The sequence below is a fragment of the Carcharhinus amblyrhynchos genome, chromosome 2 (genome assembly GCF_965287045.1).
Source record: "Carcharhinus amblyrhynchos chromosome 2, sCarAmb.v2.hapA, whole genome shotgun sequence".
Classification (NCBI taxonomy): Eukaryota; Metazoa; Chordata; class Chondrichthyes; order Carcharhiniformes; family Carcharhinidae; genus Carcharhinus; species Carcharhinus amblyrhynchos.
Window position 1 is genome coordinate 115,556,103 of NC_137325.1, and position 18,528 is coordinate 115,574,630.

The 18,528-nt window shown below is 40.7% G+C and overlaps 1 protein-coding gene and 1 long non-coding RNA gene across 3 annotated transcripts in view; one reads left to right on the forward strand and one right to left on the reverse strand.

The window, feature by feature from the left end:
- Window positions 1-13,317, reverse strand: part of LOC145357906 (uncharacterized) — a 73,112-nt gene extending 59,795 nt beyond the window's left edge. Inside the window, exon 1 of the long non-coding RNA XR_013889386.1 lies at window positions 13,202-13,317. This is a non-coding gene — a long non-coding RNA (uncharacterized LOC145357906). The remainder of the gene's footprint in view (window positions 1-13,201) is intronic.
- The window catches only part of apbb1ip (amyloid beta (A4) precursor protein-binding, family B, member 1 interacting protein), a 129,021-nt gene extending 111,248 nt beyond the window's left edge, over window positions 1-17,773 (forward strand). For both annotated transcript variants that reach the window (XM_080211456.1, XM_080211462.1), the window contains exons 8-14: window positions 1,073-1,144; window positions 4,341-4,484; window positions 5,240-5,350; window positions 7,909-8,007; window positions 10,017-10,125; window positions 11,390-11,478; window positions 16,365-17,773. In XM_080211456.1, the coding sequence (XP_080067582.1) occupies window positions 1,073-1,144; window positions 4,341-4,484; window positions 5,240-5,350; window positions 7,909-8,007; window positions 10,017-10,125; window positions 11,390-11,478; window positions 16,365-16,952 (1,212 nt within the window). In that variant the 3' untranslated portion in view covers window positions 16,953-17,773. The remainder of the gene's footprint in view (window positions 1-1,072; window positions 1,145-4,340; window positions 4,485-5,239; window positions 5,351-7,908; window positions 8,008-10,016; window positions 10,126-11,389; window positions 11,479-16,364) is intronic.
- Window positions 17,774-18,528: the final 755 nt, after the last annotated feature.

Below are 18,528 nucleotides of genomic sequence, written 5' to 3' on the forward strand. Positions count from 1 at the left end.
TTCTTTGCTTCATTTATCTAGAACCATAAAACACCTACAGTGCTGAAAAAGCCTGCATCCACTTGGCAAAAGAACCTCTTATCCAGTGACTCAATCCCCCCAACCTGTCCCCATAACCACGCACATTTACCATAGCTAATCCATTTAACATACATAATAAAAGCAAATTACTGCGGATGCTGGAATCTGAAACCAAAAGAGAAAATGCTGGAAAATCTCGGCAGGTCTGGCAGCATCTGTAAGGAAAGAAAAGAGCTGATGTTTCAAGTCCTGATGACCGAGCTTTGACAAAAGATCATCTGGACTCGAAACATCAGCTCTTTTCTCTCCTCACAGATGCTACCAGACCTGCTGAGAATTTGCAGCATTTTCTCTTTTGGTTCCACTTAATATACACATCTTCGGACACTAAGTGACAATTTAGTATGGCCAATTCAACTAACCTGCACATCTTTGGACTATGGGAGGAAACCTGTGCACCCAGAAGAAGCACACGCACACACAAGGAGAACATGCAAGCTCCATGCAGACAAACAGTTAAGGCCGGAATCGAACCCGGGAGCCTGGCACTGTAAGGCAGCAGTGCTAATCTGTGTCACCATGTCACCCATAATTATCTCATGTTATCAACCATTTTGTTTCGCTGTTTCATGTAGTTTGAACTCTCTCCTCATTCTCTCCATCCCTTATGATATCACCATCACCAGGTTGGTGTCACCTGAAAATTCCTATGGTTTTATTTCCATCCTGGGCTCCAGATGATGGATACATATTGTAAATAATAATACTTCGAGAGAATTATAGAACTGTACCCCAGCCAGGACACAATGCTGGCAGGATAGGAGGTGAGGACAGAAACTGGTGGAAAAAAACAATAAAGATATATTTTTATAAAGCAGCTCCATGAATTTGTTGACATGAGGAGCAGAACACTAAAAATGAATGGAAAGCTACCAGACAATCACTACCAGAGTCACATAACATTCATTTATAGTGAGTTTTATTCTGTGAAAATATATTTCATTCTGTCAAGTTTCAGATAAATAACTTTCCTTTTATGCTTTTTGTTCAGAATTTCTACATTGCAAAGAAAAAAACAGAAGGGAAGGATATGAAAGAGAAAAACAAAGAGGCTTTACTGGAGGTAAGCAAATTTGAAAAGAATGTCTAAAGCTGTCAGAATTTTTGGAGATGTAAGGTACTGTTAAGGAGTGGGATGGTACTCCTTGTGACTATTCAGAGTAGCACCACCAGGAGACATGGTCGCTGTTGAGGAATGCAGGAGACCTCAAGCCTAAAAAAATTAAAAACTTAGGTGCCCAGCATAGAGGAGAAAAGACCACTGGGGAAATTACTGGGACGAGGGGAGCTGCATTCCCCATCCACACTCCCATAGATCCTGGTACCCCAGTATCTGCTGGGTGCCGTTGCTTACAGCTGCTCCAACATTGGCATGATGCTGGCTACCTGGGAAAATAGCCCAAGCTGCTCCCATTCCCACCACAGGGACATTTCCCCAGCAACATGACTGTATTGGGGAGCCATTTGACGTAGCTCCCCAGCATGTTACCAGCCCACTTGCCTTCCAAGCCATCGTTCCCCCCCACCCCATCCCCCACCCTCCACCATTTCCCCAAAAGGCTGGTTAAATCCCAGCTCCAGTGTCTGTTAGACCAGCTAGCCCCGCTCCCTAAATCCTACTGGTAACTCCTGACCAACACCCACACATCTTAATTGTGAAATCTGCCAACAGCACCATTTTTTTTTTCACTTTACAGGGAAGGTGCCCATTAAAAATAATATTTCTGGTGACATTGTTCTGGGTCACCAGCCAGTGAGATTCTTAATTCACTTAATGAGTGTGCATTTAATTTACATTGACAGCTGAGGATTGTCCTGAGATCTCAGTGATCTTTACTGATCAGGTCAGGAGGCTTTAAAAGAGGACGACATGTTTATTCAACCATACACAGCATATCAGGCAGCGCTGCACCCTTCACCTTTTAACTTTTTTTCCTCACATTTTGACTCTATTTAATTGTGATAAATCTCACAAGTGTTTAACAAATAATTGCTAAGTAATACTAATCCCGTTTATTTGCTATTAAAAGCACAAGGCGCAACAGTAAAGATTTGATTTTGATTTTGATTTATTTTTGTTGCATGTATTAGTATGCAATGAAAAGTATTGCTCTTGCGCAAAAGAAAGACAGAGCATACCGTTCATAAAAAAGGAAAGGAGACAGTGCAGAATGTAGTGTTACAGTCATAGCTTGGCTGTAGAGAAAGATCAACTTAATATCAGACAGGTCCATTCAAAAGTCTGACAGCAGCAGGGAAGAAGCCTGTCTTCAGTCGATTGGTACGTGATCTCAGGCTTTGTATCTTTTTCCCGATGGAACAAGGTGGAAGAGAGAATGTCCAGGGTGCATGAGGTCCTTGATTATGCTGACTGCTTTTCCGAGGTAGTGGGAGATATAGACAGAATCAATGCATGGGAGGCTGGTTTGCGTGATGGATTGGGCTACTAAAGGCTAACTTGTGGAAGAACTGGCTACATTATCAAAGTGCTAGAAAATCCAAGATATGTGCATGTTTAAATGAGGGGAGGGGGTCATAGTCTCAAAAATGTTTATAATATTAGTATTATAATACCTACATTAAATTTTCAGAATGCCGAATACACTTTTCATGCAGTATTGGTCAAAAGTTACTTTTGTTGAGCCACCAGAAAATATATTTAAACAGCTCAGAAATTTACATGAATATTCTTAATAGGGAAGTCAACACTAAAGTTAGAAGCTTTTGCTTTTCAAATATTAAACTCGTATGTATCAAAGGGAAAGTTAATACTAGTAAGTTATTTATTCATACTTTGATGTAGCAGCTTTTCTATTGTTTATGTTGGTTAATAATAATTAATTATAATGATACAATGCTTGGTAGGTTGCAGTTTGCCATGCAATTCGAAATATGTTTTCAGCTTACGAAAAGAATAAATAGCAAACACTAAGTAATTACCTAAATTGCAAATCCATACTGAAATGTAAAAAGTCCAGATGCGGCCATTGACATGTTCCTTTTGGCTTCTACATTTTGATTAATTCTGGGTCATCCCATTTGTGATTTGCTTCCATTCCAAGTCTATGGATGTTTGAGGAAAAGTTTTCCCTTTCAGTACAGTAATATTCTAGACTCAATACTGTCTAGTAACTATTTATTATCGTGTATCATGTTACTTACATTTGCACATTAAATCTGCAACACATGTAACATTGATTGTAATTTAATTCTGTTGAGTTATTTCAGGATCTTCACAAAAATATACTGAAGACAATCCAAGGAATGTATGTTGAACAGTCAAGTACAAGTTACATGACAATAAATAATAACTGAAGCCAGTCATTAGATTTTACTGAGACTTTTTTAAATTTAAATTTAAATTTTTAATTAATTTTTAATTTAATAATTGTGGGATTTCCGAATACCATAATAAAATCAGTTTCCCTTTGCATTTTACTGGAAGCATCAATTGGCCTTTACTGTTGGAGCTGTTGCTCTATCAAAAGTACTTCATTGGCTGTTAAGCGTTTGGGGGCTTCCTGTGGTTGTCAAGAGTGCAATATAAAAGTCAAGCCTTTCTCTTATGTGTAATATTAGCAATTGCTAAAAATAAGGTTAAAGTACACAGCTGCCAGAAGCTTTTATTTTTATAAGCTAACCAAACGGAATGAATATATAAATGCTCCAAAGTTGAACAAGGAAAGTTTAAAATGAGTGGTGGATGAAAGGGCACCTCTCTCAGTTGAAGTATGTACCCTGCCTGCAATCTGTTTTTAATCCTTTTTACGCACAATAAAACGGCTGATTTTGTGATGGAATGTTTCTTTTTCTCAAGAGTGAACGATTGGTCGCACATTTTCTTCTGTTCATTCACGAGATGTGGACGTAGTTGTGATGCCGTGACATTAGCATGATACTTATCAGTTACTTCCTTCAACAGAGTAAAGGATCTAACAATCTCCTTTGCTAGTCCAAAGACTCCAAGGTCAATTTAATGCCCTGATTAACTTGGCACAAGCTGAAATTTCAAACTGGAACTTCCCTGGTAAGAAGCATATGCTATGAAGTGACAATTTCAGCCATCCCAGTTTCTCAATCAAGTCATTTTGATAAATTTAACTGCTAGGTTTTCCTAAGAATTGCAGTGCACTAAATAATCCCACTCTGAGCATTTGACCTGGTGGTTAGTCATGTTTATTAGCTTTATAAAAACACAGTCAGGGCTTCAGATGTTTAATGCTTCCTGTCACATAAACTAAATTTATCTGTGCATACAGGAATGTTTCTGTGGAACATCTGTCATTGTACCAGAGCTTGAAGGAGCCCTCTATGTAAAGGAAGATGGAAAAAAGTCATGGAAACGTCGATACTTTCTCCTGCGAGCTTCTGGGATTTATTATGTTCCTAAAGGAAAAACTAAGGTCAGAAAAAGTAAAAGATACATTGTTTTGATAAAAGAAAAATAAGCTAAAGTAATGCTTAATCAAACATCTGACACCATAGTTCCACAGTCAGAGATGCTGTCAGACTAAAAAATTAGTGGAAGACTCAGTAGGAACTCCCATGGCAAGAAAGGGTTTTTACACAATGATTGCTATTAATAAAACACCATTAAAGGTGTTTGTACTACCCCCTAGTGACAGTAACACATGCTGCAGATAGCCAAAATGCATCTATTAACCAACCAAGGATAAGAATTGTTATAGGTAACATTAATTTTTTAAATTAATGGGATGTGAACATCAATGGCAAGTCCATCATTTCATACGTGCACAATTATCAGGTTATGAAAAGAATAAATAGCAAAAAATAAATAAGATGTCAATGTAAAACGAACTGATTCAGCCATTGACATGACAATGTAATGGTGGGCCACCTTCATGAGCTACTGCACTCTATCTGGTGTAGTCACATTGGCAGTGCTGGTAGAAAGGGTGTTTCAGGATTTTGACTCAGTGACATTGAAGGAACAGCACTAGAGTTCTGAGTTAGGGTGGTGTGAGGCTGGGAGGGGAACTTGCAGATGAAGGTGTTCCCGTGCATCTGCTGCCCTCATCCTTCCAGGTTGTCATGATCGTGGGTTTGGAAGGTGTAAATAGACTTGCGAAAAGCTTCTCTGTTGAGAATATTGAACAAATTTGAAAATACGTTCCAAATGATCTGATTTTTCCAACAGACATCTCGGGATCTGGTTTGTTTCATCCAGTTTGAGAATGTCAATATTTACTATGGAATGAATTACAAAGCAAAATACAAAGCACCAACTGATCACTGCTTCGTACTGAAGGTAAAACACAGCAACTTTATTCAAAGCATTAGCTGCTTTCAGTTTTCATTTTGTAAAGACCTGTTTTAAATATCAGTTTATCGGAGATTAGGATGGGTTAAGAATGCAGTTGGGAACTCTGCACACTTGAAGCTGTGATGTTAAATCAGGATAGAGGGAGTATAAAGTCATTTCATAACCTATGGAAATATTGTAATGTGTGATAAGCCTAATGGGGAAATCCCATGAGGCTGACAATTGGTACAAAAATTGGGAGCATGTTCCTTTCACCAATATTCCTCACCCCAAAGTGAGAACACATTAGAAGTACTGAGCAAAGTACTGTTTCCATTTGGAGTTAAACTGAAATTCTACACTTGCATCCTCAACGCTTTAGATATCCTTTGGCCTTACTAATCGAATATTATTGTGCAACCACACTCAGACATATTCCAAAATTTTATTCAAGACATTTATTTTAAACATGGAAAGGACTCCTCCCCACCACAGAAATCTGAGAACATAGAAGCTAGAAGCAGGAGGAGGTCATTTGACCCTTTAAGCCTGCTCCGTCATTCATGATGATTATGGCTGATCATCAACTTAGTAACCTGTTCCGCTTTCTCCTTATACTCTATGACCCCCTTCTCCTTAAGAGTTATATCTAACTCTTTCTCAAAACCATACAACATTTTGGCCTCAATTCTTTCTGTGGAAGTGAATTCCACAAGCTTGCCATTCTCTATGTAAAGCAATTGCTGTTCATCTCAGTCCGAAAAGATTTACCCTGTATCCAGAGATTGTGAGCCCTAATCCTGGATTCTCCTGCACTACCATGTCTAGTCCTGTTAGAATTTTGTTGGTTTTGATGATAACTCCCTTCATTCTTCTAAACTCCAGCATATAATCCTAACTTAATCTCCCTCATACGTCAGTCCCACTATCCCAGGAATCAGCCTGGTAAACCTTCACTGTAATCTCTCTAATACAAGGGCATCCTTCCTCAGATAAGGAGACCACAATTGCACACATTGCTCATCAAGGTCCTGTAAAATTTCAGCAAGACATCCCTGTCCCGTACTCAAATCCTCTCACTAGGAAGGCCAACATTTGCCTTCTTTAATGCTCGCTGTGCCTACATGCTTACCTTCAGTGACTGGTTTATAAGGACACCCAGGTCTCATTGCACAATCCCCTCTCTCACTTTAAAGCCATTCACATAACAATCTGCCTTTCTGTTTTTGCTAGCTAAGTGGATAACCTCATATATATATCCACATTATACTGCTTCTGCCATGCAGTTGCCCACTCACTCAATTTGTCCAAATCACATTGAAGCATCTCTGCATCCTCCTCACAGCTCACCCTCCTACCCAGCTTTGTGTCATCTGTAATTTGGAGATATTAGAACCATAGAATTCCTGTAATACAAAAGGACGCCATTCAGCCCAGCAGGCCTGCAATGACTCTCCAAACAAGCATCTTACCCTGGCCTACACTCCCCAACCTCCACCCTATCCCTGTCTGCACATTTACCATGGCTAATCTACCTAACCTACACATCTTTGGACACAAAGGAGCAACTTAGCCTGGCCAATCTACATCTTTGGACTGTGGGAAGAAACCGGGGCTCTCGGAAGAAACACACGCAGACACGGAGAGAATGTACAAACTCCACACAGCCAGTCACTCAAGGCTGGAATTGAACCCAGATCCCTGACGCTGTGAGCCAGCAAACCAATGTGCCCCATTTAAATAATTAATACATATTGTGAATAAGTGGGGTCTGAACACTGTTCCCTGCTGTACCCCACTAGTCACTGCCTGGCATTTAAAAAAGACTTGTTTATTCCTACTCTTTGTTTCCTCTCTGTCGACCAACCAGTCTTTTATCCATTTCAATATATTACTCCCAATCCCATACGTCTTAATTTTACTCGCTAATCTCATAGGTAGGTCATTGTTGAAAGTCTTCTGAAAGTCCAAATAAACCACATCCACTGGCTCCCCCTCATCAACTCTACTTGTTACATCCTCGAAGAATTCCAGTTGATTTGTCAAGCATGATTTCCCTTTCATAAATCCATGCTGACTCCGTCCGATCCCGCCACTGTTTTCCAAGCACTCTGCTTTTAAACCTTTTATAATGGATTCCCAGCTTATTCCTGGCGAACGTCCAATCTCTTGAAAACAAGCTGGATGAACTTAAAGCCAGACTCACTTTTCAAAGGGAGCTGAGAGATTACTTTGTGCTCTGTATCACGGGGACGTGGCTCACTCCTGCTTCTATAACAGGAAGCTTTTTCAATCCAGCGGATGGACTGCACAGAGGCCTTGGGCAAGGCTAGGGGAAGTGGGGTCCACCTTCATTCTCCACTTCGCTTTATGTCTGCAAGTTACCAATTTGTTACATTTGCCCAAGCAAAACCTGCACAAAGGGTAAATGTCTCTCACTTTTGCCAAATTGTCCCATTGTCTCTTCTGAAAACCTCGATCCATATGTTTGTATGCAAAAACATTATACTGTTAAAAATGATCAGAACTTAGTTCCAGATTTGATGATCAATTTCATGTGCTAGCACCCCCAGATTCAGAAAGAGTCGCAATACATCAAGTACCTGTGTTGTGATGACCCCTGGGCTCTACAGCAGTGGGTAACGGGGATACGAATAGGAAAGGTGAGTGAAAAAATGGAAATGTTGAAATTGTTACTGAAATGGGGTGATAAAGACATTGAATAGCAATAGTTAGCACTAACAAACCTTATCTTGCACTGTCTGTAGTTTTGCTTCTTTTTGTTTGTTTGTAAACCTACTTCAAAGTTTTCTTTGCTCTTTTGGCAATGCCTCTTCACCTGAGCCCATCAGTGAGAAGGTAGCTAAGGACCTGCTACTACTGTTAGCGTTGCCCAAGCCAGTTACCCTGAGTCACATTGGGAGCAGCTCAAGCTAACTTGTTATATCGTTCATATCCTACTGTTTAAATACCATATAAAATGTAGGTGTCCCAGAGGAATAAACTGTTTCATTTAAAGTCTGGATAAGTGAGTAACTATAATGAATGAAAACTGGTTATGTGGGAGTGACACTTCCTCTCTATTGCAGGTAAGAACCTGTCATCAGGGGCGAGGCACTCTTAATGTTGCTGTACGTGACGCAGTTCTGGCTCATTCCTCACTCCTGTGCTGCAGAAATCACCCAAGCCACTTTCTGCTTCATCTGGGGGTCAAAGATGGGCCATGTTCATAGGAACATGATGTACAAACCTCTAGATAAAGGAGGATGAACATGCCCAACATTGCCCTATTCTTGATAGCTACCTTTGTATGTGGCTGCATCAAGCTGTGCATTGATCCCCCCCACACAAATATCAAGTGTCAAAGATGGATCTCGCATGCTGCTGCGTACACTCCAAGTGATTGGACCATTCTGTACCATCTGTCCCTTGTGGGAACAGTTATGCAGAAAAACACCTTTGACCACAAATCCATCAGGCAGTGGTCTATACAGAATGTCCTAGAGGCACCCAGGTAAAATTGTGGTGGAACCTGCCGGATGGCTCCCTGAGCAGGCTATCAATGTCATCTGGCAGAACGTCTCATCACCAGAACTGTCAAACAAGCACCAAGGCCTAGCTTGGCTGGTGGTGAGAAAGGCCATCCCCGTCAGATTCTTCCTTCATACCGGAATCTCACCCCCATCTGCCCTCGAGGCGACTGTAGTGGGGAAGAGACCATTGTCCATCTCTTTGTGGAATGTGCCTTTGCAAAGAAGCTCTGGAGAGAGATGAAGTGGTTTTTGTCAGGGTTCATCCCAAGCAACTCCGTGAGGCAGGACTCTGTGCTCCAGGGGCTGCTCCCTAGTACGCACATTGAGACAAACATCAGCTATTGCTGGAGGATCATCCATTTCAGTGAAAGATGCTATTTGGTCTGCCCGAAACGTGTCGGACTCCCAGCACAAGGAGTTGCCCCAACTGAGTGTTGCAGACTGGCACATTCCAAAGCCCAGCACTACGAATTGACAGACACACAAGAACCTGGGGCAGCTACTGCAGAGGCGCAATGGGGATGATCGTTGCCTCAGATTTTCCAACAATAGTGAACTGAGGGGAACAGAACCCTCTCGGGCTGAATGAGCCACTGAATGCATACAGTAAACATTACATGTGTATCAATTGTACTGAAGCATGTCGCAGTACAACTTGTTCTGTGTAGGTAACATTTACATAGCTTTGCACCATTTATAAAGACATTTAAACATGTCTGCAATGTTTCTCTGACTGTATTGAAGCACCTCGGTGGGTAACTTGTTCTATGTAAGGAACCTGAATATTATCACTGCGTGTGATGGTCATTTTGGAATCTTTGTAATGTTCTTTCAAATATTCTGTGAATAAAGTATATTTTTGCAAAAAGGAAATCAAACATCAGATCAAGCCCAAAATCAGGTGCAATGCTTTTTCTTGTCAGCTTTGATCTTGTTTGTCTCTCTTGTGGGGACCATGAATTGGATTCAATTTGAATTTGGTGTTTGGAGCAAGCAGGAGATGGATTATGGGCTTGCCCTGTCCACTCTGCTCATTGGCTTTGTAACTCTGAGAAAGGGATAATGTTTTAGAAAATAAGTTATCTTTTCCACATAATGAAATAAATATATATAGTATAAATTCTCTTTTCTGTTTTTAGTACAGTAAGACATTGTATGACAATTACAAAGTGGCAGTGCAAAAAGCTGGCCTGGCATCACGGTGGGCGAATTTAACAAATATGGAACCTACCACAAACACCATTCCAGGTATACACAAGCTTGTATTTAGTTTCCATACTCTTATTATCATAACAATGCATAGATGGTCTCATTTATAATGTTTCATATCATTTTTAAGAACAGAAAAATCTCATCAGTTTTGATAGAATCCCAATTATCATATTCCTCAATCTTTTCCCTGTTCAGAAGAGAAAGAACCTGCATTTGTATGGCATCTTATTAACAATCTGTTAATTAAAAACTGATTATAATCAAAACTTATTAAAATCATAGAATCCCTGCAGTACAGAAGGAGGCCATTTGGTCCATTGAGTCTGCACCAACAACACAAGTGCCACAAGGCCCTATCCCCACATTTTCACCCAGCAAGTCCCTCTGACACTAAGGAGCAATTTATTATGGCCAATCAACCTAACCCAAAGATCTTTGGAGTGTGGGACAAAATTAGACCACCCAGAGGAAACGCACACTGACCATGGGGAGAAGGTGCAAACTTCACACAGTCAGTCACCCAACACTGGAATTGAACCTGGATTCCTGGTGCTGTGAGGCAGCAGTGCTAACCATTGTGCCAACATGCCACCCCTATTACTTGAGACCAAATTTTCCAAATGGGTTAAGGATAAATCTCACTACCTCATTCCATATCTAAGCAGGGAGGGTATAGTAATATGATACAGCCGTCACCACATCGCTCACTGATCTAACAGGATTAAGAACTAGATAGATTAGCCGAACAATAAATTCTGCTTTTCAACAAAATAATTTCAGAGAAAAGCACTTACATTTTACTCTTTTCAAGGATGTTATCTTTTTAACATTTTTTCTCCCTCCCAATTCCCTGTGACATCCCAACCCAGTCAAAACGTTCTTCAGTCCCAAAAGTAGGGAGAGCAAGCTGCTGCCAGGATGCCTTTAATGTCATTTAGCAGCTGGACACTAGGAGGTGTGTGTCAACAAGCCAGCCAGAACTTCTGAGTGATTTTTCCCACGTCCCTTCTATAATCCATCTAACTTGTTCCTGATTGAGATTGGAACTTTAGCAAAGCAGCAGATTGTACTTGCATTCCCTCGGTTTTTCATCTCATCCTAAATCTGAATAAACTGACGTATTTTCTCCTTTGATTGTGTGTTTAGAGAAAAAAAAGGTTTTGATTGAATGAAGCCCAGAAGGGAAAAAACAGTTTGGACACTACTTTTATTTCCCCATTTTACTGTTATTCCTTCTGGGGAACTGAAAAATCTAAATATATATTCCTATTAAGACTTCTTTTTCCATATTGTCATTAAGCTGCTCCTCAACCAAATGGACACCCAGGACAACCCCAGCAAGCACGGAACACAGTCAGCTCTGCCCTTCCGGAAGCTTGGAAGAATGAGGTAAGCAAAATTAATGTCGAAGAGAAACAGGATGATTATATCTGTGAAATCATTAGCAACTAGTAAATGTATGGATTTCCCCTAAAAGTCTGCTTTCTCTGTGGGGAAGTGATGGCCAAGTGGTATTACTTGATTATTAATCCAGAAACTCAGCTAATGTTCTGGGCATCTGGGTTCAAATCCCACCATGGCAGATGGTGGAATTTGAATTCAATTTTAAAAAATCTAGAGTTAATAATTTACTGATGGCCTTGAAACCATTGTAGGAAAAATCCATCTGGTTCACTTATGTCATTTAGGGAAAGAAATCTGTTCTCCCTAACAGTCTGGCCTACATGTGACTCCAGAGCCATGGCAATGTGGTTGACTCTCAACTGCCTTCTGAAATGTCCTAGCAAGTTACTCAGCTCAAGGGAGATGAGGGATGGGCAATAATTGCTGACCAGACAATGACTTCCATGTCCCACATAGAATTAAGAAAAACAGTCAGCAATTTTCATTTAGCTGACCGGATGGTACACTGTGGAAAGTTTCTCAAAGGCTAACTTCATACCTTACTATTTCCTATGTTCTCTGGACCCCAGATACAAATGAGCACATGGAGCTTTTAATAAACTTTTCTCACTGCAACAGCCACAGCACAGTGTGAAAAGAAGCTTTAGGTTCTCTTAATTTGATTGCTACCAGTAATACCAGCAAATAGCTGCATTTTGCTAATACTGATATGTGCCTGATAATCTTGTGCAAGTACTTCAGTAGCAAACCACATGTTGAGCCCAACTGCATTCCCGAGCACAATCATTTTTCACTTAAAACATAACATTTAACATTGACAATGAGCCTAAAATTGAAAAGCACCTTATTAGTAAGTGCAGCTGACATAGGTAAATTGTATAAGATGCTGCTGCCAACATTTAGTCTCACTATTGGTAGGCCCGAGACATGAAACTAGACGGGGACAATGAGGCATGTTGAACCCCTTAAAAATAGTACATTTATTAAAATTAGTTCCTCAATCCGTTGCGTTTCATGGCTTCCATGAGGTTCTTCCCACAGTATATACCTCAGCTTAAATAATTAAACATATCAGGAGCTAGGATTTGGCCTACTCAGTCAGGCGTTTAAGTGGATTATTATCTCAGTTTCAGTTAGGAGTAGAATATTTTTGTGTTTGGATTGACATTTTGTTAATTTTCTTCCAAACATGAGTTGGTTTTATACCTCCCCATCTTGATTTTTTCCTTTCATTAAACTTGGCTTCTGGGGACACCTGAATTGAGCCATATGAACAGTACAAACGTTAAGGTAGTTTCTTAGCGAGGGAGTTTCTATGATGCTGCATGCTTAACACGAACATGTGCTCATGAGGTGTGAGCAAATGCAGCTGCCATATTACTCATCTCTATCCCAGAAACATGGCGTAGTAGTTAGCACTGCTGCCTCACAGCACCAGGGATCTGGATTCAATTCCCAACTTAGGTCACTGTCTATGCAGAAGTCTGCACATTCTCCCCTTGTCTGCATGGGTTTCTGCCGGACACTCTGGTTCCCTCCCACAGTCCAAAAGATGTGCTGGTTTGGTGCATTGACCCGAACAGATGCCGGAGTGAGGCGACTAGGAGATTTTCACAGTAACTTCATTGCAGTTAATATAAGCCTGCTTGTGACACTAATAAATGAACTTAAACTTATCATAACAATAGAGTTTTCCGCAAATACTTACAAATGTCAAAGATACAAGGTCGGAATTCTCTGGCCATTCACGTACTGCCATGGCTGCCAGCAAGGATGGAAAATTTGGCACTCAGCCAAATCTTCGTTCACTACAGCGGGATCAGAAAATCCCACCTGGAGTGAATGGGTGGAGAATCCCATCCTATATTTCCACCTCAACTTCACAACACAAGTATCTACACAGCTGGTTCATCTGCTTCAGTCTGACCAGCAAAGTGGAAGCACAAACAATTCTTAGAATCATAAAATAATGGCATTTATAGCACAGAAAGAGGTATTGAGATCAACATGCCTATGTTAGCCTTTCGAAAGAAGAATCCGATTAATTCCATTCCCCAGCTTTACAGTATAGTCAGTCCTGCATTTTATTTCCTTTTCAAGTCTAGATTGAAAAAACTTACTATTAAATCTGCTTCCAGTGATACATTCCAAATCAAAACAACTCATTGTGCAAAATATGTAATCTCCTCATCCGCTGGTACCTTTGTTAATGATGTTAAGTCTGTGACCTTTAGTTACTGATCAACCAGTCAGCAAGTCTATTTAAACAGTTGTTTGGTGGTAGAGAATTTGAGTATTGCTGAAAAGAGAGACATGTCAAAGATTTTAAGGCTGGATTCTCTGACTTTGTCTGCGGCTGGGATTCTCTGGTCCCACTGCAGGGAATGGATATTTAGCTGAGCGCAAAATTCTCTATTCTCGTTGGCAGAGGTGGCGGAGCATGAACGGCTGGAGAATTCCAGCCTGTGCCTTGCACTCACCGGGACACTTGGCAAGAATATCAATATGGGGAAAACAAGAATTTATAAGAGTACTGATTGGTAGAGACATTGCCATGGAGAATGCACCAGTTGATGGTGACTGACAGTTAACTGATGAATTCCCAGAAGAATGAGTCAGCAAATGGCTCTTGCTTATTTTGTTGAGCTGAAACAGATGCAACATATGTTCCTGTTCTTTTTGTTTGCAAAGAACAGGGCCTTGTGTATTAATATATGTAGCTTCCAGTACAGGTAAAGTCATCATAGTCCCAGATGACTACAGACTGTTTTCCCCTTTGAGGACGAGAGTTTGACTGGTGGTAATTTAACCTAAGAATCACCTCAGGCAAGGGGCAAAGTTGAGAAGGTGGGCCTTCATAAATAACCTCAGCTGGTTTGGAGATTGAATTCACACTGTTGGCGTGACTCTGCCTCACAAACCAGCTATCCAGCTAACTGATCCTTGCAGCTTTCATACACACTGACAATCTTAACTTTGTTGTCTGTGTAATTCTTAGCACAATGAGGATTATTTAACAAATGTCCGATCACTGTTGGATAATGTGGTTTGAGTTTTGCAAGCACGGGCTAGTTGGGTACAGTCTGTACCTTCCCTATTGTGAACTGAGGCTGGAACATGCTGTTTGATACAGTTTACCAGTCTTCAGGATGTATGGCCTATGTACGTAGAACTGAAATTCATTTATCACATTGTGGCACCATGTAGATTAATGACTACCCTGGTCAGACCATTTCCAAGTTGTACCTCATGCAAACTCATGAACAGGACTTAAGATGTCATTTTTAGCCCTTAAAAGTGCCCAATCTACCCCAGATTACCATGGAAGGGCAAGGTATCTCAAAAATATGAGTAAAAGGTGAAGGTAGCTTGTTTCATACTGCTACAATGCAGTAGCAACAGGAGAGGTCTTCGCATTAACAGGAAACTGTGCCAAGCCAAAAAGACTTGACAAATATCTGGAATTAAGAAGCCCATCACATAACTGAGTAATCTGGTAGTGAATTTCAGTGCCACTTTAAGATTGTCAATCAGACGTGTTGTGTGGTGCATTTGCTTGTACTGGAAGCTACCTATATTAATACACAAGGCCCTGTTCTATGCAGACATAAAGAACAAGTACACACATTGCACCTGTTTCAGCTAACAAAATAAGTGAAGCCATTCACTGACTCATTCTTCAGGCTTGACCAATCAGGATCAAGCTGCCTGGTATAAATTTCAAACAATGCTTGGCAGTTAATTGTAAGTCACCATCATCTGGTACATTCTCCATGGCAATGCCCCTACTCATCACAGTCCACTTGTCAACCAACCAGCAGTCTCCTCATACAATATAAATTGTTGTTTTCCCTGTATATTGGTGTTTTTGCGGTGTCTTCTGATGAGTACAAAATGAAAAGCATAGGCATATCTCTTTCCAGAATGCATTTATTTACTCAATTTGCAACACTGCTATGAAACCTTCCCTTAACTCCATGGAGAACAATCCAAGCCTCTCCAGTCTCTCCATCTAACTAATTACTGGTGTCACTCTAGTCAATCTCCTCTGTACCTTCTCAAAGGCCTGCATATTCTTTGTAAAGTGTGGTATCCAGAACCGAACACAATACTTTATATGAGGCCAAGTCGGTGATTTTCAATGTTTAGGATTTTTTTTTACTTTTACTTCATTTTTAGGGGGAAGCAATAGCCTAGTGGTCTCACCTCTAAACCAATAAACGAGAAACTCAGCTAATATTCTGGGGACCCCAATTCAGATCCCACCATAGCAGATGGTGGAATTTGAATTCAATAACAAATATCTGGAATTAAGAAGCTCCTGATGACCATGAAACCATTGTGGATTGTCGTTAAAACCCATTTGGTTCACGAATGTCCTTTAGGGAAGGAAATCTGTCATCCTCATCTGGTCTAGCCTACATGTGACTCCACAGCAATTTGGTTGACGTTTAATTGCCCTCAGGCAGCTAGGGATGGTCAATAGCTGCTGGCCAGCCAGCAATGCCCATGTCCCACGAATGAATAAAAAACTTACAGCCCCTTTTAAAAAGTCAAGGGCCTCGTATGTTTTTTAACAGCTTCATTGATTGATCCAGCCACTTTCAAAACTGTGTGTAATGAACCCATCAGATACAAGACAGCACTCTTTTAAGGTGATCTCTCAAATCTGAATAGCAAGCCTGGTCATAAGAAGTAATATAAACTGAATTATTGGAGGTTGAGACATTTGGCTAACTAAACCGGAAAAGTATGACCAATAACTGTAATATTAAACAACAAAATTAGGAAATCAAGGAAGATTCAATGTTTGCCATGTGAATATTTGCTTTATGAATGATCCATATAATAACATTTTTTTCAATTTGAAGGAGAAGAGGACTTTTAATATTGACACCAACCTCCCACCACCACCCACTCAAGAGGAAGAGGAGTTACCACCTCCACCCCCATCCTTTGAACCTCCCCCTCCACCTTTCCAGCCTTCTCCAATGTCAGCGGAGCCTTCCAGGCCAAAGCCAGGCCCTCCTCCACCACCTACCCGACATTTTTCACCTGCTACATCTGCAGCACCACCCCCTACTTTCATCAAACGGAGAAATTCGAGTGCAAGTAACGAACCAAAGCCAAGCACTGACTTCACGGAGTTACCTCCACCCCCTCCGGATCCAGAGAATTTTCCAGAACCGCCTCCGGATTTTCTGCCGCCTCCTCCTCCTTGTTTCAACAGCAATTCTGGAGGAGGACCACCACCGCCACCTCCTCCCCCTCCTCCTCCTCCTCCTTCTTCTACCCCAACTGTCAATGCTGTGAAAAGGCCCGTTGTGCCAAAGAGGAGTGAGAATACCACGATGACCTCCAATGCTAGACCTGGAGGAGGTGGATCCTCGGACAAGCCAGACCTTATGTCAGATCTCATGAAAGCCTTACAGAAAAAAAGAGCAGCGCTAAATGAATAAGCACCAGCGATTTAATCTAAAGATCTGTGTCCATACTTTACAGTTTATGTGACACTAAACCATTTACTAAAAACAGCTCAAGTAAAACAGGCTCATACTGGCAAATCATGAGCTGGTATGTTTTTTTTTCCATAATTGTATATATATATCTGTTTCACAACAATGTGTTACTTTAAAAGAATGAAATTAAATTCCTTCTGATGGCAAATATGGTGTTGATCCAAGAAGTGCAGGAAAGCTGTGGTGATTTAGTTGAATTTAGGTAGTTAATGTTGAAGCCTCCAGATTAGTGGGATATGAAACAGCCAGAGTCCCTACTTCTGATTACCTTCCTGCTTCACTATGAAAATATTTTTACTGTGATGTTTTTAAAGTCATCAAAAATCATATCATCTACCTATACATTTTTCTAACTTTTAAGAATGATTTCCCAACTCTCAGACGTGGGTTTCTTGACATAGTGTGGTAGGGTGCAACCAACTGATACTGAAGGGATCAGGGCTAGTCTTCCTGACAATCAGTATGTACATGAAAGGTTACTCAGCAGTAAACCTACACTTTTTCCTGACAAGTTAAGCCTGCAAACATCCCCTCCTCTCCCTTCATTCCAAAGATCTGCTGGTCAGCTTGAAATCAACATGCACTCACCTCACAGAGTTACCTCCACCTCCTCAGGATCCAGAGAATTTTTCAGAGCTGCCTCTGGATTTTCTGCCACCTCCTCCTCCTTGTTTCAACAGCAATTCTGGAGGAGGGCCACCACCGCCACCTCCTCCCCCTCTTCCTCCTCCTCCTTCTTCAATTTCAACAGTGTCCTCAGGATCTGGATATATTATAAACTCCGTTTCATCTTGCTCAGTATATTAGTCTCCAATTAATGTCCAGCATCTCAACTGAAGTACAGAAGCAGGAATTCTTAGCATAGTATCGGGGAAAAAGCAGTGTAAATATGTGGAGTTACAGGGATAGGTACTGGGTGGGATTGTTGTCGGTGCAGGCTCAATGGGCTAGGTGGCCTCCTTCTGCACAATAGGGATTCTATGAAACTGCAGAGAATACCTGTGGGTGTATATATATATATATGGACTGTTTACGCAGAAGTTTAAATTCATCAAAAATTGAAATTTGTTAATCTTGATTAAACAATTACAAAGATAAATAACTGATAACAATTAACATATCTTATCATGCCTTCTTTTGCATAATAATGTCTCTGTGCAGTGAAGACAAGCTGTATAAATAAATACTGTGTCTTAACAAAGGTGGACATTTTGTGAAGATTTGGTGGGTGCACTATTTAGCCACATGGACTAGAAAGATTTACAGGTGCTAAGTTAACTAAACTTTTTTTAGGAGAGCAAGGGGAACTCCAATTCATGTCACTATCCTGAGCTGGGAATGAGGTGGAAATTCTGTGTCCATTTAGTGATATGCCGCTGTTTTGTGGGAATGGGATCATGCTGGATTCTGATGCCCACGAAGCAAGAATCCTGCCAACACTCACTGTCTAACCTCACATCCAGAATGGCCTATAAATGAATGCACAAGATACCAAGACCCATAGAAATTTAGCATT